Below are 24,559 nucleotides of genomic sequence, written 5' to 3' on the forward strand. Positions count from 1 at the left end.
AATATAGTGCACTTATATATAATTTATGTATTTTTAAATATAATGATTTTCCTTTCTTCTCTAGAGCATTGAAGAAAACAGTAGATCAGAAGTGGAGACAAGTTCAATAACTTATAAGTATATTTTATAATTTAAAAAGGAAGGAAAACACCATGTATAACTTTGGTTTGAAAGAAGAAGTTTGATTAAGGCAAGATTAGGAAGGAGTATTAAATGTCTTTGAGGAGATTAATCTGACAACATTATAGGTACAAAACGATGAAACACTTGAAAGCCATAGATAACTATTCAGAGGACTTTCTTCTTTCATTTACTCTAATTCATCAAAACTTTGATTTCCTTGAGAGAAATGTAATCCTCTTTATAGAGTCATTGAAAGGTTGTTTCACCTGCTTATTCCTCAAGGTATAAATGAAGGGATTCAGCAAGGGGGCAACAGAACCACTGAGCACTGAAACACCTTTATTTAAGGCCACCTGGTCCTTTGCCGAGGGCTTGACATAAATGAAGATGCAGCTTCCATAGGCGATGGAAACCACACTCATGTGCGATGAGCAGGTAGAAAAGGCCTTTCTTCTTTGTAGGACTGAGGGGAATCCCAGAATTGTCCTGATGATGTATGTGTAGGACAGAAGCACATACACTAGGGTGATAATGAGTGCAAATACAGCCACAAGGATAACGATTTGTTCCATTACCCAGGTGTCTGAGCATGAGATCTTCAGAAGGGGACCTGCATCACAGCTAAAATGGTCAATGGCATTGGAGTCACGGAATTCCAGCTGGAGGCCCAGGCTAAGTGGTGGGACAATGATCATCAAGCCAGACACCCAACAGCAGACAACTAATAAGGTACATACCCTATTGTTCATGATGGTCATGTAGCGAAGGAGTTTACAGATAGCAACGTACCGATCATAGGACATGGCTGCCAGGAGAAAAAATTCTGTTGCTCCAAAGAGAATAACAAAAAATAGTTGACTTATACAAGCATTGTAGGTAACAGTATTGTCCCCAGTTGATATACTGTACAGGAATCTAGGAATGCAGGCAGCGGTAAACCAGACTTCTAAGAAGGAAAAATTTCAGAGGAAAAAGTACGTAGGTGTTTTAAGACGGGAGTCTATCAATGTAAGGGTGATAATAATCAGGTTTCCTGTTACACTCAACATGTAGGTGAGAAATAGAAAGATAAAAAGCAAGATTTGCAGTTTGGGGTCATCTGTCAGCCCCAACAGGATACAAGATGTTATTGCTGTGTGATTTCTCCTTACTGCCTTGTGAAATCTACCCAGTGGGCATGTAAAAATCAAAGCGATTTTATGAGGAGGTAGGTATTTGAATTCTGTAGCACAAGACTCTGCATATAAAAGCCAAGGAAACCAGTCCACGTTTATTTCCTCATTTTACATCAGAATCAATATTGTCACTATTCCAATAGCCTTCCTGAATTTTACTTGCATAAAATTTACAGCAGATTATTCCTTCAGGATTCATGTTATTGTTAAAAAAATCCGTCTTCTCAGATAATCTTTACCCCTGAAAATTTAAGAATTTAGTTGATTGTTTGTAATTCATTACATGAATCACATTTACAAATAAGTTACGAGGAAAAAGGATGATGTTATTTCATGTGTACGTAAATATTCTTTATCCAAGACAAAAGTTGGACATACGACATATCAAGATAACTAAGAACATGAATTCTTTTCAATTGTTAATGTCAAAGCACTGTTTGAAGGATAAGATATATTTCTCCTGGAAAACAAACAAACAACAATGACAACCAAACACAACACTGGAGCCTGAGATTACCCTTTGTCTTTTTATTCTTCTCTACTTGTATTCCTTATTCGTAACTCACAGATGGTTTGATATACAACTATTTTATCTACAGTGTGAGAAAACGTTGTTTTCATGCTATTTACAGAAGGAATATCCTCATACACATTCAAGTTAACATTTCACTTAATTGACTGTGGTCTCATTTCTCCTAATGTCCTTTAAGCTCAAACTCCATGTAATGTCACTGATCATAGTCTTCCAGGCTGTGGTTTTTTTTCATTGTGTTTTTAATCCCTTTGAAAGGATATTAGTGTCTCTACCTTCTCATCTTACCCCTACTCAGCTTCATCTTGAATTCTCTGCAACTCAACTTTCACTTCCAAACTCCCACTGCTTTCTATCACCTGCAAGAACTACATTATTTTGAAGCCAATAGCACATTATTTATAGTTATTTTGTGGCACCCACACTATATATATTTTTATAAAAAATTTATATTTATTAATATTTAATAAAAATATTTATATTTATTAAAAATAAATATTTATTTTTATATAAAATATATATATTTGCTTAAAATTCAGTCTTTCTTCAAATGAATCCTGTGCCATCATTATGAGTTTCCTCCTAACTCTAGATCTTTCTAGAGTCCTACACACTCTCCTCACTCTCTGTTCATCTATGAAATATTGCTGTTCCCCAATAATCTATTGAGAACTCTCCATTCTTGATTTCTGATTGTTATTCTTCTGACTCCATACTCTCCAAGGGTGGTTTCACTCAGTACAGTTGATTTTATTGTCATTTATATGATGGATTCCAAAGGCCAGAACTTTTCCAAATGAAAAACATTGCTGAGTATACATGACCAGATGGATATTCCACAGACACCTCACGTACTATATGCTCACAATGGAATCTTATTTCCTCTCCAAGCCTTCTCCTGCTCCAGTGTTGACTATTTCTTGAGAAGATTAATCTCTTTTGTGTGGCCTGCAAGGCTCTTCAAAGACAAGACCTTCCCTACTTCCTCACCTCCTCACTTATAAAGTCCTCAACTTTCTTCCTCATAGCTTAAGTTCCACTAACACTTGACTACTTGCAATTCTTCATATTTTCTGCGTGCTGTCCCCTCTGCAAGGGCTAATCCTCTGACTAATGGCTCTTGGTCCTTCAGGATTCTCCCTAGGTAGCAATTCCTCAAGGAAATCTTCATTGACCCACCCAGAGTATGTCAGATTATGGTCTCACATTATATCCAAACATCTGTTGCCTACCCTGTCTTGGAATATATCACATTGGATACTTCCGTAGGCTTATATTTCTCCTCTTTGTTTCTGGAAACTTCTCCAAAGTAGAGTCTATATTTTATATATCCTTATATCTCCTTGTGTCTGGCACCTGTAGAGTGTTATAAATGTGAACCGAAGAAACAAAGTAGAGTTGTCTATGTACTGAGACTAAGCTATATTCTTTAATGCCTATTTTGGTCAGTTGTTTCAACATTCTTATTTTCATGCCTTTTTCAAATTGCACTGTAATTTTCAGTGCATTCTTACACAAAAGGCCTGAAAAATCCCAATTAGAAACTGTGTAAGTCCCCCTTTTTCCAGACTATTTCTCTGGCCGTTGAACTGGTCCTTACTTTACCTTTAGTATTATAATTCTTCATCTACTGTTGTTTTCTTGTTTTTTGTAGTCATCTCTTTCCTGGACCTCTTGCTTTTAGGTACTTAGATTTTTTCCCATTGTCCAGAAGTAGCTCCCCATACAACATTTTTTAGAGACTGAAGTTGTTTTACTTTCTGTTTTCCTTTCTTTTCAAAGCTGTAACCACCTTCTATGTGTCTAAAGATTTATTCCTTTTGTAAGAGAGAGGGTGGAGTGTGGCATGTTTTCTTTAGTTTTCCCACCTCAGTCCCCAACCTCAACACCCTTGCTCTGATAAGAAGTACTGATGTTTTTCATTCAAGGAATTACTTTGTATAGTTTACATTAAATTCAGCAGGAATTCACATAGATACTATATATGGAGACATTCCAGAAGGTCAAGAATATCCTAATATTTTTAGGGTCATTGAATCATTTGAGTCACTAACAAATAAACTCTAAGAACAGAGGATTTGTTTTTTTTTTTTTGTTAGATCCCTTCTGGCTGCAGAAACTGTGCCAAACGTAGCACATTTTCAATCACTTTGAAGGAATTATTTATTGTACCTTAAACATAATTTTAACTCAATGTGGATTTTAATCTTTAAAAATATAGAGAAAGTCTCCGACAATGCTGTTAGCTAAAAGGCTCAGACTGTAACATTAGGAAGATTAGAATTGCTGCTAAATTTTGTGATTATACCAAGATAGAATCTATTTCTTTTTTGTTTAAACAATTTACTTCCTTACCTATATTTTGAAAACCATTTCTCTCCTGCTGACACTCACAGTCTATTTGCTAATATAACCTGAAATTAACTAATAAGTAACCTTTAATACTCACAGTATTAATTCCATCCCTGTCTTTATACACATGCTAGAAGCTTCATTCAGCTGTCCAGTTTTTTGTGCTGTCCAGAATCAACCTCAATGACTAATCTGTGTAAAGAAACAAATGATTTAGCATAGAGACAAATCAATGAATTGACTTTTGTAAGATAGAGATAATATCCATTTCTACATCTTGAAATGGTCATAAAGCTTCTAAAAACTGTGCTATTCAAAAACTATACTTTTTATTGCCTCGTCCATACTCTTGTTCTCCATGTCTTTGTCCATCAATCCATCTAAAATAACTGAGGATTCTAATCTTTGTTTGGAGCCACACTTTGAGATATAGAATCTAATACCAAAGTAGCACTAGTTTGCTCTCTTTTGCAGTTAGTCTTGATTAAGAGCCAAGTATAGCCTGGTCATTCTATCACCCCTAGCATGCATGATCATGCTTGAGATACTTTAGTATAGTGGAAATCTCAGGAGTTTGGGATGAGGCACATTCAAAAAAGTATTCTGATTTATACAGAGGTTACAACAGTATTCAAATAAACTATACATTTCAGAATTATTATTAGACTGTGGCACATACTGCAAAATAGCTTTCTATTCCATTCCCACAACCACACATCTCAGTCCCTTGTGTACAGACTGTTGCGGAATCACAACTAGTTATTACAGAAGCAATATCATTTGGCAAGGGGAATAGAATGTTAATTCTGAGTGTCTTAAACACAGAATTTAGCTACCAAATTATTTTACCTGTTGTTTGCTTATAGAATTTTTTGTGCTTTACAACATCATCCTTTATCCAAACCTTAACTTTTTTTTTAATTTTTTGTTTATTGCAGAACATTGGTTTATAACATTTTTAAATTTCAGGTGTACATCATTATACTTCTATTTCTGCATAGATTACATCATGTTCACCACCCAAATACTAATTACAACCCATCACCACACACATGTGCCGAATTATCCCTTTCGCCCTCTTCCCTCTCCCCTTCCTCTCTGGTAACCACCAATCCAATCTCTGTCTCTATGTGTTTGTTTATTGTTGTTATTATCTACTATTTAATGAAGGAAATCATACAGTATTTGACCTTCTCCCTCTGACTTATTTCACTTTGCATAATACCCTCAATGTCCATCCATGTTGTCACAAATGGCTGGATTTCATCGTTTCTTATGGCTGAGAAGTATTCCATTGTGTATATATACCACATCTTCTTTATCCATTCGTCCCTTGATGGGCACTTAGGTTGCTTCCAAGTCTTGGCTATTGTGAATAACGCTGCAATGAACATTCCTCAAAAAATCAAGGATAGAACTACCATATGATCCAGCTATTCCACTGCCGGGTATTTATCCAAAGAACTTGAAAACACCAATGCATAAAGATACATGCACCCCAAACTTTAATTTTAACCTGCTTCCTTTCTCTTTTCTTCTCCTGAAATGCAATATCACTTTTAATCCTCTTTTCCATCTTCATATTTTATTAGGTAAGGAGGACTATATCTTCTCCTCCTTCAGAAACAATATTCCTCTCATGCTCCTAATTTATCTGGGTCTCTTCCTCTCACTCTTTCCACAAACGCAGGGCAGGCAAAATTACGAGAAAGGTCAAGTTTGTCTCCACAGCCTTTGCTCTGCATCTCACCCACCTAAACTCCCAACCTCCTCTTGCCTAACTCCACAAGGTGTACTGGCTGCGCCTTGATTGTGTGGAGTGCTGCACTCTCACATTCTCTTGAGCTCACCCTCCCAACTAATGACACAACTCTGGACTCTTCTCTCTCCTCTCCCTCCTATTGGAGCACATCCACTTAATTCTGTGGCAGGACTTGCTTCCACCTGGCTATTGGAAAATCTGAGACAAGCTTCTTCAATGGAGCTATTCCATCCAGTGTCTATTATTTGCCAAGTACAGGGCTAGACTCTGTATCATAAAACTCATTGCATTTACACAGAAATTCTCACTATAGTTATTTATCTGCTGTTTTACCTCCTTCTTCCACAAATACGTTTAACTAGGTTATTTAATGTGACTCTCTGAATGAGTCAAGTAGGATTCTTTCCACAATGTAGATTCCTGAACTCAGAGAGACATAAAAAATTTTAGCCAGGCCTGGGGAGAGGAGTTAGGTGCTAGTGGTGAAATTAAAAATTAGAACATTATTAGTATGATGATGAAGAGTTTAATATGCATATTAATGTTTGAGATCCACCTAGACGATTAAGGAAGTTTGTTGCCCAACCTCAACATCATCATTTATGTCAACATCTCCCTCTCAATCAGTGCTTCCCCTTATATCATTAATGTTAATTTATATATTTATGTTATTATTTCAAATACACAAGAAGGATGGATAAAATAATAACAGTCTTGTTTTCCCTCTATTAAGAGTCTTATGCTTGTTATTATCTATGTCCATTACGTATATTCTTCAGCTAAAGGAAAGATTCTATTTCTGTTCATGGCACAATAACCACTCCTATTCCTTAACCAGCATTATTTATTTATAATAGTAGCTATGAAATTATGTCCTATCTGAAAACACAGTCTCTAGGTGTCCTGTTATTTCTCCATCACGTATTGAAATGGTATCTCCCCAGGAGACATCAATTAGTTTGTTATATGAATGATTTTTCACTCACTGGGCTTTAAAATGTATCCTGCAAATGGCATGAGTCCTCTGAGTCTGGAAAAATTAATACCTCTCTTCCTACGGACATGTGCCTTATAACATCCTAATAGGTACATATGTAAAGACCAACCTTTATATAAATTGACCTTCACAGGAAAATGAACACATGCAGGAAAACTAAAGAAAAAATAATAAGAGAAAGAGTGTAGACCTAGTACAAATAAGATGAAGACACTAACATAGCTGCTGGGCAACATTATACAGCGACAACCTGTTACATCGACTTACCTCACAGTTAAAGTCTCAAGGTTTTCGGGAAATTGATACACAATGGAAACTGTTTCTGTTGATGACCCTTCCACTCACAAAAGAGTGTTCTCTTTGTGAGCTTCTTACACTAATCAACATCTATACAGGGAAGGAAGAACAGAGTTCTTTGTTTCCAAACTCTGAGATTTTCCATATCGCCTCAATCCTTTCTCTATGCAAATCCTATTTTTACCTTTGTCAGATAAGACCAATTTGTGAATGGTTTCTCTTTTATGTAAGTAGAGTAGAGGGCTAATAAGTTACTCTGCCTTATTCTTTGCCTTGTACTTGGATTTTGGTTTATCTAAGAATTAATCCTCTTCCAACTACTTCAGGGCTACAAAAAGGGCAATAAGTAGAAGAAACTAAGAAGTAACTAAAAATGGGCATCCTTGCTGTCATCTCCTTTTCCATACTTCCCCCTCTGAACACACACCAGGCACAAACTGTCTTAGTGAAATCCTCTTCTGAACCTTGCTGTCCTGTGCAGTGCTTCATGAACAACAACAACACGTGTCTCTTTCTCCTCCATCAGCAAATTACTCTCCATGAGTAATTCAGATATTAAGGGACTATGTCCATTAAATTAAGAGATGTAGGAGGTATGGAATAATTACTCCTTAAATTTTTTATCAAAAAAGAATATTTAAAATTAAGAAATGTTGACATTTTAAGCAATGTAATATTCTTTTTGGGTTAAAATCCAGGATTTGAAAGGTATATTTCTGTATGTTCTTGAAATTACACTGCATGGGTGACTATGTAGGGACGCAAAAATATAGCCCAAGTATGACCTTAGGCTTACGAAGGTCTATTGAATAGTACTTAACACGCCTGTTACAATTATTCATATTAAAATTTGAAAAAAGTTAAATCACATTAGAGAAGAAAATTCCAACATTTATTTCTTTTTCTTATCTCTCAAAAGAAAGTAATTTTCATATCTACCTTATGGCACTTACTCTTTTGATATTTTTTCATGGTTTCAGCTGGAAGCTCTTTGCTGTGTTAACTGTGTTGTCTTAAGGGACATCTGACTCTGCACTGGTCTAATGGGGTCATCAACTTACATTTACTGTCCAAGCATCTTCTGGAGAGTCTAGAGTTCTTGAGATTTCCATTTTCATAACATATAAAGACTGTCATTAGAGAATCTTATTTGAAACCTTGGAAACATTTTCCTTTGTTCTCTGTCATGAAGGGAAGAAAATCTAATGTAAGACAGGAGAACAAAAGAACTTACTCAGGGTTTTGGAAGAGCTCTCAACATTCTGAGCAGGAATTGGCTTTCCTACAGCAAAATTAATGGTATTTATGTTCTTCTGCTCAGTCTTCTGGAGGTGCACTGGGATCACCTGAATGAATAAAGTAAAGGATCCTCAGCGACCTAGATTCTAATGTCACTAATGGATCTTTTGCATAATGAACTTTGGCAAAGGAACTAAAATAGGCAGCAGGGACGCTGTCCTTTGAGACAACGAAATATAATAACAACGTCAGACATAGGCCAGGTGCACATCCTCCTAATGAGAAAAAAACACCAACCTGATTCAATTCCCTACTATACTTTCTAAGGATATAAGTATAAGAGATTTTAATAGCCAAAATATTTTGCTTTACCTATTTTCCCATGATATAATTGCTTTTTAAAGAATCTATTTGATATGAAAGTACACATTTGAGAAAAATTAGTTTTCAATGATATTGTAAAATGAATTCATTTTTTTAATCACAAGAGTATTTATATACATTCGAAAAACAGAAACAAAATACATGACAGACATATTCTTTATTCTGCCCGCAGACAACACTTTGTAAGAGCATGGTTACATGGGTGACTCACAAACAGTTCACCGAATTAAAAACCACTGATCTAATGGTTCCTGCTTTGAAATATCTGCCACTGAGATTTTGAAATGTGTGTTTAAAAAGAACATCAGAACCCATCTGAAAAATTTTTAAGACATATACCTAAGGTCTGGAGAAGTGGTTAAGAAATGTTGCTTTTGGTCAACTAAAAAAGGGAAATAAAAATTATAGTAACTTGTAGATGAGGTGACTGTTTAGAAATCTGGAAAAATATTGTATGATTACATATCAGATGCCTGAGGAGTTTATGGTTTGATGGTGTCAGATCAGGGCTCACAATTAATAAATTTGTCATGGTTAAGGAAGAAAGGTCTTGTGGTAAAGAGAAAATGCCTTTGTTACTGATCGCTTGAATAAATAAAGCTTCTCTCTTTTTTGACTAGCTTTTTTATACCACCATTGCTTTTATGGATTTCTTTCTCTAATTCTCATTTTATATTTTAATTAAGGCAAGTATTTGTTTTTTAATTGTTATCACGCATTTTCCTATGTGTATACAATAAAGTTTTATTTATTATTAGGATTCATGTTGTAGGAGACTATATATTATAAGAATAGGCTGTTAGCGTGGCAGTAAGTATCCAATTTTTGTCTGGGGCATAGAAAGAGTTTGAAGCAGTGAATTTGATTATGATTTATAAAATTATGGCTTTATATGTTGGATTTGAAATGATTAGAATGAATCATACAAGCAAGTAATATTATGCAGCTACAGAAAAGTTTAGTCCTAGATATTTTATGATGTTTTTTCACTTTCCTTTCTTTTTTTTTTTGCTAGTGTATGTAGTATATTGATATATGTAGTATATCTAAACAATATTTTTGCCTTTAGAAAACATCTTGATCTTAATAAATATATCTTACAAGTCCTCTTTTTTCCAGGTGATTATCTCAGATTTTTCAAACATATAAACATATTACAGGTAAATTATAATAATTTTTCCATGGATTCACCAAGGTGGTTTACAATACCATAGAGTTGTATTATAGCACAACTTTTAAATAAAACTTTTAGTTTTATGATATCTGTCATGCATACAAAACAGTGTACGGTATATCCACAATCTAGTCTTGGAACAGAATATTACCTGGACCTTAGAAACCTCCTAATTGTGCATCTCTGATCACAACCCTCTTTATCCCTAATAGGTGAATTTATGGACCACTTAGTTTCCCTTTGCATGCATCTTTATCCTGCTCTGTGTCTCGGGAGCCTGATCAGAATAGATCAGATGCACAGGCTTCCTTTCCAGTGGATTTGACTTTGTTCAGCGATCAAAAGCTCCTAATCAGTAAAAGGAAAAGAAGAAAGAAAATGACATCATGTATATTTTAATAGTCTGTTTTTCCCCACTGCTGTACAAAATATGCCTCATTTTGAACATTTCCTTTTTAATTCAAGATCTTAAAATATACATTTCCATTTAATTGCCATTAAGTTTCATCCAGTAATTTATCATATTCAGACATCTGTTTAATATTAGCAAATGTTTCTGAAATTCAGACTTCCTATTCTAAAATGTTAACTGGGATTCTACTTTCTGTGATTTTAAGTGGGGAAAAATTTTACACACTAATTCCAAACCATTAATCAATACTTTACAATATAAATAAAACTAGGTAAAGTACCTATATATAAGAAAAAATAAAACTGTATGTTACAAAGGGATTGCTTAAGACATTATTTCTTAATTGCCAAATAATTTATCATTACTAGTAATTAAGATTTACTTTATATGCATTAATATAAACTATATTACTGCCAGAAACATCAGGCATCTTCTTGGCTCAGAGAGTACACTTCAAAATATTGACACATGATCTTAAGTTTTTATGAATTGTGTTTGGAGTGCAAATGGAAATTTTAACACACATCATCTTGTTAAACATATTGTAATCAGTTTGTACGACATAAATATAAATTTATATATAAAATTGGCCAAAGATTTGTATTAAAAATATATGCATTCTGTGAAGTTTAAGTATTATAATTGAAGAAGTATTCACCCTGAAAAATGGTAGTTTTGAGATACTATGCCTGGAATATCTATATTATATTTTGTTAATATTATGGGGGAACATGACAGTCTTCTGAATTGATATTGATCCTCAAGGACCTGAAGAAGCGTCATGCTCCCGTGTTAGAACGTAGGGAATAGGGGTAAGAAAGAATAGCAACCTGGCTCATCTCTAGCTCACAGAGGGTCCACTAGGTTCATCGACCAACCCACAGGGCAGGGCATTCCCAATCTTAAATGAATAAACAGATTAGATGTACTTGGGGATTGGCAGAAACCCCATTTCGTTGCTTGGCCTGTGGGATAAGAGCTATCATAGTGTGAAAGGTGAAGTGGACATCTCTGCAATGCCCCTCCCCAACACAAGATACAAATAAAAACATTGTCTCCTCTTCCTCAGATTAAACCTATATTCATACAGGAGTTCTGTATGACCTGCTGACAGGGAAAGAAAAAGATAGCTTGGTTCACCCATCAGTTAGTTGGGTGTATTGTTGCAAATTGAATATAGATTTTTTCTTTGCTACAGCTCTGCTCAAGTGCCTCTCTGAAAGATAACAGTTAGGGGAAGTCTTCCCAATGGTCAGAATTTGGGATAGTTCATGCACCTACTCAACCTCTTTGTGTGGAAAGCAAAGTGGCTTAAGTTAAGAATGAATATTTACTCATGGGCAGTGGTGAATGGCTTGATTAGTTGGTCAGGGGACTAGAAGGAGGAAGACTGAAATATTAGCAATGAGGATATCTGGGGAAGAAGTATGTAGTTAACGCTTGAGAATGGGCATGAAATGTGATGGTAGTTTTATTGTATGCTAATGTCCACCAGAGAGTATGTAGCGTGGAAGAGGAGCTAAATAATGACCCAAAACAGAAATGGTTAATCCGTTTTGTACCTGCCAGCTTCTGTCAATGGCCACCTCAATGCTAGTATACTAATTATGTAAAAGGAGAAATCTTGGTGACAAGTATAGAGGCTGTGCATGGGCCAGAATGAGCTTCCCCTCACCAAGACTTTTCCAACCGCCACATGTCCCATTTGGCAACTAACAACGAGCACCCAATATGGCACTATCCCTTAAAGATACCAACAAGCACCTGGTTTAAAGTTGAGTACATTTGTCTCCTTTTCTAATCTAGAAGTGGCAATGATATATCTTTATTGGTATTGACATATATTCCAGTTACAGCTTTGTTTTTACTATTCACAGAATAGGTGCTAGTATCAGTTTTTGATAGTTTGATCCACTGACATGGGATCAAGTTTAACATCACCTTGGACCAAGGGACACACTTTACACCAAAACAAGTGATGCACTGGACATTTAATTATGCATAACTATGTGGACCACTGGTCCTATCATGCCGCTGAAGTCTTCTGACATAAAGGTAGAACAACCTTTAAAGGCACAGCTGAGGCATCAGTTTGGAGTTGATATACTTGCAAGGATAGGGTATCATCCTTCTAGATGTAGTATACACTCTAAATCAATGAATAGATCTAATCTTTAGACATGGATAGTATAATTTTTCATTTATTTAGTTTCACTTTAATTTTTATCAATAATATTTCATTGTTTCCTGTATATATATTGTATGGCCCCTTCATTAACAAGTATTTGAATAGTTTGATGCAATTTTTTAATTATAGATATATATGGCATGTTTCTGATATACAGAAACTCAATTAATTTTGTAAATTATCAATATTCAACCAACTTTGCTAAATTCAAGTATAAATTATAATTATTTGTTTTTAGAATATTTTAATTGTTTTTATGTATGTATGATGGATTTTATTTTTGTCCACAATTATTCATTCCCCTTACATATATGACAATTTTATTTCTTGAGACACAGATTTACCTGGCAATAAAAATATGTAAGAATATGTTATGTTGCAGTGGAAAAAATTTTGGTAAAGTTGTTGCCTGAGATAATTTGGAAGGCAGATGATATCCTAAGAGTGTTTGTGGATTTAGGTATGGTAGTTGGGAAACAACCTGTTTGCTCTTCCCTGTATTTGACAAGTTGCTACTAAAAATAACTAAATTGAGAAAAGAAAGGGCAAGGGTGATGGTTACTATGGATGGGGATGGCAAAGATCTAAAGCTGTTAGAATCACGGAGTTGAAAAATGCCACCATTTCTCATCTCCAACAAGTAAGAGAAAAAGTTTAGACATCTGTTGAGACATATTAAAACAGTCTCATGGCAAGAAGATGTAAGTGATGTTGCCACCATATCTCTGAACCTATTCAATAAATGTCTTAATATTAAGTAAACCATTTCTGTTGGATATAGGAATTTTTCAAAAGAAACTAAGGGTGTAACTGCTATCAAAGTGTCTTAAGTTCAAGGCATCTGTCATTGAATCTAAAGAAGCACATTTAAAGAAAGAGAAGTAGGTGAGACTATCAGCACATGGTACAAACAAGAATCAAGCATATTGAAAAAAAAGTGTTAAATTTTTGAGCGTTCAGTGTGGGCTAAAAGAGATTAAATCTAGATCAGTTTTGTGCTCCCACATCCTATGGGGGGAAAAAAGGAGGCTGTGAAATATACTTAGCCCCAAGGAAGGTTTATTCTTTTTAATGTCCTCTAAATGTTTCTAGAACATCTCTGGATATGGCCAAATAGGATAATGGAAAAACCAGGATCTCTCAGATGGTGACTCAAGAGCCATGAAATACAATTAACTGAAGTGCTGTTCTCAAGGAACACAACTGCAAACTAGTCCAGAAGCTTACCATAGCCCCAGAATAAGGGGCCCTTGTGAAGTCTGTCAAGTAGCATTTTAGACTTGATATTGAACAATGACTGCTGTGTATTTTCAATTCTTACCCTCTGAATGACAGTGTTTCTTAGGTAGTCTTTTCCCTATAACCTCCATTAATTCTCAGGTGTGTGACAGAGACAGATCAAGTCTCTGGATCAAAAGAAGCCCCATGTGAATAATGCTGCAGAGAACGTGGGCATGCAGATGTCTCTTCACGGTACTGATTTCATTTCCTTCGGATATAAACCCAGGAGTGGGATTGCTGGATCACATGGTAGTTCTATTTTTAATTTTTTGAAGAACCACCACACTGTTTTCCATAATGGCCGAACCAATTTAAATTTCCACTATCAGTGCATAAGAGTTCTCTTTTCTCCACATCCTCAACAACAACAGATATAGATGCTATCACTTTGTGGTTTTGATTTGCATTTCCCTGATGATTAGTGATGCTGAGCACCTTTTAATGCACGTATTGGCCATTTGTGTGTCTTCTTTGGAAAATGTCTGTTCAGGTCCTTTGTTCATTTTTAAATTGTATTATTTGCTTTTTGGCTACTGAGTTGTATGAGTTCTTTATATATTTTGGATATTAACCCCTTATCAGGTATATGGTTTGCGAATATTTCCTCCCATTCTGTAGATCCCCTTTTCAATTTATTGATTGTTTCCTTTGCTACACACAGGCTCTTTAGTCTGATGTAGTCCCGCCTTCTTTATATTAGCGTTTATTGTCTGTGCTTTTGGTGTTATATCCAAAAACTCATTTCCAAGATCAGTGTCAAAGATCTTTTTCTCTATGTTTTCTTTTAGAAGTTTTATGGTTTCAGGTCTTACATTTAAGCCTTTGACCTATTTGGAGTTAATTTTTGTTAAATGTGTAACACAGGGGCCCAGTTTCATTCTTTTGAGTTTGGATATCCAGTTTTTCTAAAACCATGTATTGAAGAGACTATTCTTTGCCTTTTGTGTGCTCTTAGCTTCTTTGTCAAAAATTAGTTGAATGTATATATATGTTTATCTCTGGACTCTCCGTTCTGATCCGCTATTCGATTTGCCTGTTTTTATGCCAGTCCCATCCTGTTTTGATCGCTACAGTTTTGTAACATAATTTAAAATCAGGAAGTATGATGCTTCCAGCTTTGTCCTTTTTTGCTAAAGACTGCTTTGGCCTTTCAGGGTCTTTTGTTGTCCCATACAAATTTTAGGACAGTTTTTCTACTTCTGAGAAAAATGTCATTGGAATTTTGAAAAGAATTGTATTGAATCTGTAGATTGTTGTGGTTTGCAGTATTGCCACAATAGTCAACATAAGGAAACAACCTAAATGTTATATATATATATATATATATATATATATATACACACACACATATACGTATGATGGAATATTATTCGGCCATAGCAAAGAAGAATACCCTGCCATTTGTGACAACATGGATGAACCTGGAGGGCATTATGATAAGTGAAATAAGCCTGACAGAGAGAGGCAAATACTAAAATACTGTATGGTATCATGCATATGTGGAAATTAAGAAGAAAAAAAAAGCCAATTTCATAGAAACAGAGAATACAATGCCAGGGGCTGGGGGGAGGAGGAGATGTAGATCAAAGTGTGCAAATTTTCGATCATGAGAATAAGCTCTGAAGATCTAAGGTAAAGCATGGTAATTATAGTTAATAATATGGTATTGTATAGTTGAAAGTTTCTGAGTAGATCTTAAGCATTCTCACCATACAAATAAAAAAGTTAAGTACGGGAAATGATGGGTATGTTGATAATCTTGATCTTAGTACTCATTCCACAGTGTACATGTACATCAAATCATCCCATTGTACACTTTAAATATATACAATTGTAGGGGCTGGCCCTGCAGTGTATTGGTTCGGTTCAACATGCTCTGCTTCTGTGGCCCTGGTTACTGGGTTTGGATACCAGGTGCAGACCTAAACCGCTCATCAGTCATGCTGCGGCAATGACCCACATACAAAATTGAGGAAGACTGGCATGGGTGTTGGCTCAGGACTAACCTTCCACAAGCCAAAAAAAGAGGAAGATTGACAACAGATGTTCGCGCAGGGTGAATCTGCCTCAGCAAAATATATATATATATATATATATATACACACACACACACACAATTGCATTTGTCAATTATTACCCAATACAATTGGGAAGAAATTAAAGGGCAGTAAATCATTTAAAAACAAAAAAGAAGTCACATGTGGCTCTGAAGTGACGTAATCCTCTTTATACAATTACTGAAAGCTTGTTTCACTTGCTTATTCCTCAGGGAGTAAATGAAGGGGTTCAACAAGGGGGCAACAGAACTATGGAGCACTACAGCTCCTTTATTTATGGACACCTGGTCCTTTACTGAGGGCTTGATGTAGATGAAGATGCAGCTTCCGTAGGCGATGGAAACCACTATCATGTGCGATGAGCAGGTAGAAAAGGCCTTTCTTCTTTGTTGGACTGAGGGGAATCCCAGAATTGTCCTGATGATGTATGTGTAGGACAGAAGCACACACATGAGGGTGATAATGAGTCCAAATACAGCCACAAGGATAATGGTTTGTTCCATTACCCAGGTGTCTGAGCATGAGATCTTTAGGAGGGGAGCTGCATCGCAGCCAAAATGATCAATGGCATTGGATTCACAGAATTCCAGCTGGAGGCCCAGGCTAAGTGGTGGGAGAATGATCATCAAGCCAGACACCCAACAGCAAACAACTAATACGATGCACACCCTATTGTTCATGATGGTTATGTAATGAAGGGGTTTACAGATAGCAACATATCGATCATAGGACATGGCTGCCAGGAGAAAAAATTCTGTCGCTCCAAAGAGAATAACAAAAAATATTTGAGTTGCACAAGCATTGTAGGTAATAGTATTGTCTCCAGTTGATATACTGTACAGGAATCTAGGAATGCAGACAGTGGTAAATGAGACTTCTAAGAAGGAAAAATTTCTGAGGAAAAAGTACATAGGTGTTTTAAGATGGGAGTCTATCAATGTTAGGGTGATAATAGTCATGTTCCCTGTTACACTCAACACGTAGGTGAGAAATAGAAAGACAAAAATCAGGATTTGCAGGAGTGGGTTATCTGTCAGTCCCAGCAGGATAAAAGTTGTTATTACTGTGTGGTTCCTCATCACTGACTTTTGAATTCTACTCAGTCAACGTGTAAAAATCTAAGAGATTTTATGGGATGGTGGATATTTGAATTCTATAGCAAAGAACTTACATTCTGTGCATATAAAAGCCAAGCAAACCAGTCCACATTTATATTCTCCTTTCTCATCATAATCAATATTGCCACTATTGCAATAGCCTCCCTGAATTTTACATGTATAAGCAGCAGATTATCCCTTCAAGATTCATGTTATTGTAAAAAATCCATCTTCTTCTCAGATAATCTTTACCCTTCAAAATTTAAGCATTTAGGTGATTGTAATTCATTATATGAATGGGATTGACAAATACAATAGGGGAAAAAAGATGGTGCCATTTCATGTGCACCTAAATGTTCTTTATCCAAGACAAACCTTAGATATGGGACATACCCAGATGATTGAGAACATGACTTCTCTTCAGTTGTTACAATCAAAGCATTGTTTTAACAGGTAATATGCATTTCTCCTGGAAAACAAGCAAACAACATTGACAACAAAACACAACACTAGATCCTGAGATTACCCTTTGTCTTTTTATTCTTTTCTGCTTGTATTCCTTATTCTTAAATGATAAATGGTTAACGTACAACTATTTTATCTATGGTGTGAGAATGTTGTGTCCAAGATATTTACAGAAGAAATATCCTCATATGCATTCATGTTATATTTCAGTTAAATGACTGTAGTTCCCTTTCTCTCAAAGCCCCTGAAGCTAAAACTACGTTAATGTCGTTGAACATAGTGTTCCAGGCCGTGCCTTTTTTCATGATGTTTTTAATTCCTTTAAAAAGATACTAGTGTCTCCACCTTCTCATCTTACCCCTACTCAGTTTTGGCTTTAAGCCTCTGCAACCTATCTTTCACTTCCAACCCCCACTACTTTCTAACACCTACTAGAACTTCATTACTGTTGAAGTCAATGGCACATTTTTATAGCCATCTCCATAACATTTTTTTTGAAGTTCAATCATTCTACAAATGGACTCTGTGCCATCATTCAGATTTTCCTCTTAAGTCCACATGTCGCTTTTTAGTGTCCTACACACTCTCCTCATTCTCTGTTCATCTATGAAATACTGCTGTTCCCCAATATTCCATCTTAAGACCTCTCCTTTGTTGTATTCTTGCAGTTATTCTTCTTACTCCATACTCTCCAAGGCTGGTTTCTCTCAGTGCAGTTGATTTGATTGTCATTTATATGATGGATTCCAAAGGCCAGAACTTTCCAAATGAGAAACATTGCTAAGTATACATGACCAGATGGATGTTCCACAGACACCTCACGTACTATCTGCTCAAAATGAAATCCTGCTCCTTCTCCAATTCTTCTCCTCTTCCAGTGTTGACTATTTCTTGGTAAATATTAATCTTTTTTTTTTTTCCTGAGGAAGATTAGCCCTGAAGTAACACCTGTGCCTATCTTCCTCTACTTTACATGTGGGTCACTGCCGCAGCATGGCTGATGAGTGGTGTAAGCCTTCCCTGGGATCCAAACCTGAGAACCCAAGCTGCCAAAGCGGAATGTGCTGAACTCAACCACTAACCCAAGTGGCCAGCCCCAAGATTAATCTCTTTTTTTTGTGGCCAGTAAGGCTCTTCATGGACAAGACTTTCCTTATTTTCTCACCTCATCAGTTACAAGGTCCTCACCTTTCTTTCTCATAATTTAAGTTCCACTAACCTCGACTACTTGCAATTCTTCATATTTTCTACATGCTCTCCCCTCTGCAAGGGCTAATCCTCTGACTGACTAATGGCTCTTGGTCCTTCAGGATTCTCCCTAGGTATCAATTCTTCAAGGAAATCTTCGTTGACCCACCCAGAGTATGTGAGATTATGGTCTCGTGTTATATCCAAACAGCTGTTGCCTACCCTATCTTAGAATATATCACATTGGGTACTTCAGTAGGCTTATGTTTCTTCTCTATGTTTCTGGAAACTTCTCCAAAGTAGAGGTTCTGTTTTATATATCCTTATGTTCCCTTATGTCCGGCACCTGTAGGGAGCTATGTAAATTTGAACTGAAGAAACAAAACATGGTTGTCTACATACTGAGACAAAATTTATTCTTTAATGCCTATTTTTGTCAGTTAGTTCAACATTCTTATTTTCACGTCTTTTTCAAATTGCACTGTCATTTTGAGAACATTCTTACACAAAAGGCCTGAAAAATCCCAATTCTACACTTTGTAAATCCTCCTTTTCAAATTTTTCTCTGGCCTTTAAATTAGTCCTCACTTTACCTTTAATATTATAATTCTTCATCTGTGGTTGTAGTTTGCTTGTTGTTTTTTCTCTAGTAATCTCTTTCCCGGACCTCTTGCTTTTAGGTACTTTTATTTTTTTTCTACTGTCCAGAATTAGCTCCCCATATAACAATTTTTAGAGATTGAGATTGCTTTACTTTCTGCTTTCCTTTCTTTTCAAGCAGAAACCACCTACTGTGTGTCTCAAGATTCATTCCTCTTCTAAGAGAGATGGTGGAGTGTGGCATGTTTTCCTTAGTTTTCCCACCTCACTCCCCAACCTCAACACCCTTCCTCTGATAAGAAGTACTGATAATCTACATTCAAGGAATTATGTTGCGTAGTTTTTATTAAAATTGACAGAAAGTCACATCAATATCATATATGGTGACATTCCAGAAGTTCAACAGTATCCTAATATTCTTAGGGTCATTGGATCATTCGGGTCACTAGCGTACTCTAAGAATAGAGAATTTGTTCTTTCTTTGTTAGATCCCTTGTTGCTACAGAACTGTGCCTGACACATAGCATGTATTCAGTAATTTTTGAATGAATAATTTAATGTACCTTATATACAATTTTAGCTCAATTTGGATTTTAATCTTTTAAAATGTAGAGAAAATTTCAGGCAGTAGTGATAGCTAAAATGCTCAGACTGCAACATCAGGAAGATTAGAATTGCTGCTAAATCCTGTGACTGTACCAAGATGGGATCTACTTCTTTTTTGTTTAAATAATTTACTTTCCGACCTATATTCTAAAATCTATTTCTCTCCTGCTGACACTCCCAGTCCATTTGCTAATATAACCTGAAATTAGGTAATGAGGTAGTCTTTAGTAGTCACAGTGTTAATTCCATCCCTCTTTTTATGCACATATTAGAAGGTTCATTTAGCTGTCTAGTTTTTTGCACTGTCCAGAACCAAAGTCAATGACTAATCTTTCAAAGAATAAATGTTTAAGCGTAGAGAATAATTAACAAACCAACTTTGGTAAGGGAAAAACTATATCATCCCATTTCTGCACCTTGAAACTGACATAGAGCCTCTAAAAAATCTGCTTTTCAAGATTTCATTCCTTTCTCCATATTCGTGTTTCTCCATCTCCTTGTCGATCAATCAATATAAAACCACACAGCTTTCTAATCTTTATTTGGACCTGCACTTTGAGATATAGAGTCTAAAACCATAGTAGCAGTGGATTGCTCTCTTTTGCAGTGATATATTGGGAACCAAGTATAGACTGGTGATTCTATCACCCCTAGTATGAGGGATCATGCTTGACATTCTTTGGTGCAGTTCAAATCTCAGAAGTTTGAAATCAGACACACTCAAAAAACAATTCTGATTTTTGCAGGAGTCCATAACAATATTCAAATAAACTATAATATTCATAATTACTGAGTGACTGTGGCACATCCTGCAAAATAACCTTCTGCTCCATTCCCACAGCCACGGATCTCAGTCCCTGTGGACAGTCTGTTGATGAATCACAGTTACTGTCTTTACAGAAGCAATATCATTTGGAAAAAAGAATAAAATGCTAATTCTGAGTGTCTTAAACACAAAATTTGCCTACTTAATTATTTGACCTATAGTTTGCCTGTTAAATTTTTTCTACATTCTAACATAATCCTTTCTCCAAACTTTAAATTTAACCAACTTCCTTTCTTTTTTCCTCTTCCGAAATGCAATATCACTTTTAATCCTCTTTTCTAGCCTCATATGTTGTTAAGTAAGCGTGAATATACCTTCTCCTTTTTCAGAAGACAAGATTCTTTTAATTCTCCTAATTTATCTTGGTCTTATCCTCTCAGAATTCTTTCCACAAATGCAGGGTAGGCAAAATTAGGACAAAGGTCAAGTTTGTTTCCACAGCCTTTGTTCTCCATCTCACCCACCTAAACTGCCAACCTCCTCTTGCCTGATTCCCAAGGTGTACCACTGTGCCTTGATTGTGTGGAGTGCTGCACTCTGACGTTCTCTTGGGCTCACTCTTCCCTACTAATGATGGAACTCTGGACCCTTGTCTCTTTTCTCTCTCTCCTCTCTCTTATTAGAGCACATCTACTTTATTTCCTGACAAGATTTGCTTCCATCTGGCTATAGGAAAATCTGAGACAAGCTTTTTCAATGAAACTATTCCATCCAGTGTCTATTATTTCCGAAGTACAGGGCTAGGCTCTGTATCATAAAACTCACTTAATTTATACAGAAATTCTCACTGTAGTTTTTTATGTAATGTTTTACTTTCTACTTCCAGAAATGCTTGTGTCTAACTAGGTTATTTAAATGTGTGTGACTCTGAATTAGTCTCATCAAGGATTCAGGTCACAATATAGATTCCTGAACTCAGAGAGACCTAAAAAGTTTTAGCCAGGCAGTGAGGGAAAGTAGTAAGATGCCAGTGGATAAATTAAAAATGAAAATATTATGGTGTGATGATGAAGAATTTCATATGCATATTAATGTTTGAGACCCACCTAGACAATTAAGGAAGTTTGTTGCTCAACCTCAGCATCATCACTTATTTCCACACCTCTCTCCCAATCAGTGCTGTCCTCTCAGTTAATGCTACCATTAACAGTAATTTATATATTTACATTATAATTTACAATACACATAAGGATGAGTAAAATATTAACTGGCTGCTTTTCCCTATATTATGAGTCATGTATTGTTGATAATATCTGTCACCATTACGTATATTCTTCAGCTAGAGGAAAAGACTCTATTTCTGTTGATGGAGCAATAACTGTTCCTACTCCTTAACCAGCATTAATTATTCATAATGGTAGCCATGAAAATATGTCCTACCTGAATATACAGTCTCTAGGGTTCCAGCTATTTCTCCATCACTGAATGAAATGGTATCTCCCCAGGAGACATCAATTAGTTTGTTATATGAATGATGTTCCACTCTGTTGGCTTTAAATTATTTCCTGAAAATGACATGAGTCCTTTGAGTCTGGAAAAATTAACACTTGTCTTCCTATGGACATATGCCTTATAAAATCCTGGGGTGCATATGGAAAGGCCAACATTGCTTTAAAGGGACCATCACAGTAAAATGGACACTCATGCAGGAAAACTAAAGAAAGACTCTAATAAGAGAAATGGTGCAGACCTGACACCACTAAGACAAAGACACTAACAAAGATACAGGCCAACATTATACAGCAACAGCCTGTCGCATCCACGTTATCTCCCAGTTAAACTCGCAAGGTTTTCAAGAAATTGATAAATAATGGAAACTGTTACCTTCCATGACCCTTCCATCCCCAAAAGAGTGGTCTCTGTGAGCTTCTTACACTAATCAACAGCTATACAAGGAAAGAAAAACAGAGTTCTTTGTTTTCAAAGTCTCTAAGATTTTCTGTATCCCCTCAATCGTTTTTCGATGCAAATCCTATTTTTGGCTTTGTTAGATAAGATCAATTCATGAATGGTTTCTCTTTTATGAAAGTAAAATAGTGGATGAATCATTTACTCTGCCTTATTCTTTGCCTTGTCCTTGCATTTTGGTTTATCTAACAGCTAATTCTCTCCCAACGACTTCAGGGCTACAGAAAAGGCAATGAGTAGAACAAACTATGATGTAACCAAAAATGGTCATCCTTGCTGTCATCGCTTTTTCATGCTTCCCCCTCTGAACACACACCAGGCACAAACCGTCTCAGTGAAATCCTCTTCTCAACCCTGCCGTCCTGAGCAGTGCTTCATGAAGAATAACAAAAAGTGTCTCTTTCTCCTCAGCCATCAAATTACTCTCCATTGAGTACTGCAAATATCAAGGGAACATTTCTGTTTGAACTAAGAGATGTTTAGGAGGGATGGAATAATTTCTGCTTAAATTTTTCAACATAAAAGAATATTGTTAATTTAGAAAATGTTTACATTTTAAGCAACACAGCATGCTTTTGGGATACAAATTCCAGGGATTTGGAAGGTATTTTTCTGCATATTTTTGAAATTACACTGCATAGATGACTAATTATAGATGCAAAAATAGAGCCCTAGGTATGACCTTATTCTTACAAAGGGCTAATGAATAGTACTTAAAATGTCTACTATAATTTTTCGTATTAAAAGTTGAAACAAGCTTCACTAACCACATTACAGAGGAAAATGCCAACAAACATATCTTTCTCGTATCTCTCAAAAGCGAAAGTAATTCTTGTATCTACCTTGGGGTACTTACTCTTTTGATATTTTTTCATGGTTTCAGCCGGCAGCTCCTTGCCATGTTTAACTGTTTTGTGTTAAGGGACACGAGACTCTGCACTGGTCTTACAGGGTCATCAACCTGCATTTACTCTCCAGGCATCTGCTGGAGGGTCTGGAGTTCTTTGAATTTCCTGTTTTCATATCATATAAAGACTCTCATTACAGAATCTTCTTATTTTAAGTCTTGGATACGTTTTCCTTTGTTCTCTGTCATGAAGGGAAGAAAACCTAGTGTAAGGCAGGAGAACAAAAGAATTTCCTCTGGGTTTTGGAACTGCTCTGATCATTCTGAGCAGGGAGTTGGCTTTCCTACTCTGAAATTAGTGATATTTATGTTCTTCCACTCAGTCTTCTGGAGGTGCACTGGGATCACCTGAATGAATAAATTAAAGGATACTCAGTGACCTAGATTCTAACGTCACTAATGGACCTTTTGCATAATGAACTTTGGCAAAGGAACTAAAATTGGCAGCAAGGACACTGTCCTTTGAGACACTGAGATAGAACAACAGCATCAGACATAGGCCAGGTGCACATCCTCCTGATGAGAAAAAAGCACAAGCCTGATTCAGTTCCCTACTAGACTTTCTAAGAATATGGTATAAGAGATTTTAATAATCAAAATGTTTTGCTCTACCTAATTTCGCATGATATTATTGTTTGTAAAGTATCTATTTAGTATGAAAACACACATTGAGAACAAGTACTATGTATTCAGTGGAATTGTTACTGAGCAAAGGCTCTCTCCACCTGTGTGCACAGAAGCTGATACTGTGTACACCAGTCTTTGAGGGAAAAAAGTATATTATGCGGTCAATTGGCAAGGAGACAGGAGAAGGCCTCTCAAATCTGCCTCCTAGACTGAGGGTTTAGGGTTAGGTTTAAGGGATCAAGGAGGGCAGGCTGGTATGCGGAAGTGCTAGCAGGATGAGTTTCGATTAGCAGATCAAAATTTTCAAAATTTTCTCTTCTGTGCATATTCCTCCCTGGCTTGCAGCCACTGAAAAATAGCCT

The 24,559-nt window shown here is 36.1% G+C and overlaps 2 protein-coding genes across 2 annotated transcripts; both read right to left on the bottom strand.

The window, feature by feature from the left end:
• Positions 1 to 323: 323 nt before the first annotated feature.
• LOC101399993 (olfactory receptor 6C2-like) lies at positions 324 to 3,001 on the bottom strand. The gene is given in 2 exon segments (XM_087441946.1): positions 324 to 1,330; positions 2,983 to 3,001. Coding segments are annotated over 2 exon segments (1,026 nt in total).
• Positions 3,002 to 16,110: 13,109 nt separating this feature from the next.
• Positions 16,111 to 23,620, bottom strand: LOC101399735 (olfactory receptor 6C2-like). The gene is made up of 2 exons (XM_004429473.2): positions 23,592 to 23,620; positions 16,111 to 17,071 (listed from the first exon to the last, which is right to left on the bottom strand). The coding sequence occupies exon 2, from the start codon at positions 17,050 to 17,052 to the stop codon at positions 16,111 to 16,113; it is 942 nt and encodes a 313-aa protein (XP_004429530.1). The 5' UTR covers positions 17,053 to 17,071; positions 23,592 to 23,620.
• Positions 23,621 to 24,559: the final 939 nt, after the last annotated feature.

Source organism: Ceratotherium simum, chromosome 17 (assembly GCF_057802395.1).
Source record: "Ceratotherium simum simum isolate JZ-2026a chromosome 17, ASM5780239v1, whole genome shotgun sequence".
In the NCBI taxonomy this organism is placed as follows: domain Eukaryota; kingdom Metazoa; phylum Chordata; class Mammalia; order Perissodactyla; family Rhinocerotidae; genus Ceratotherium; species Ceratotherium simum.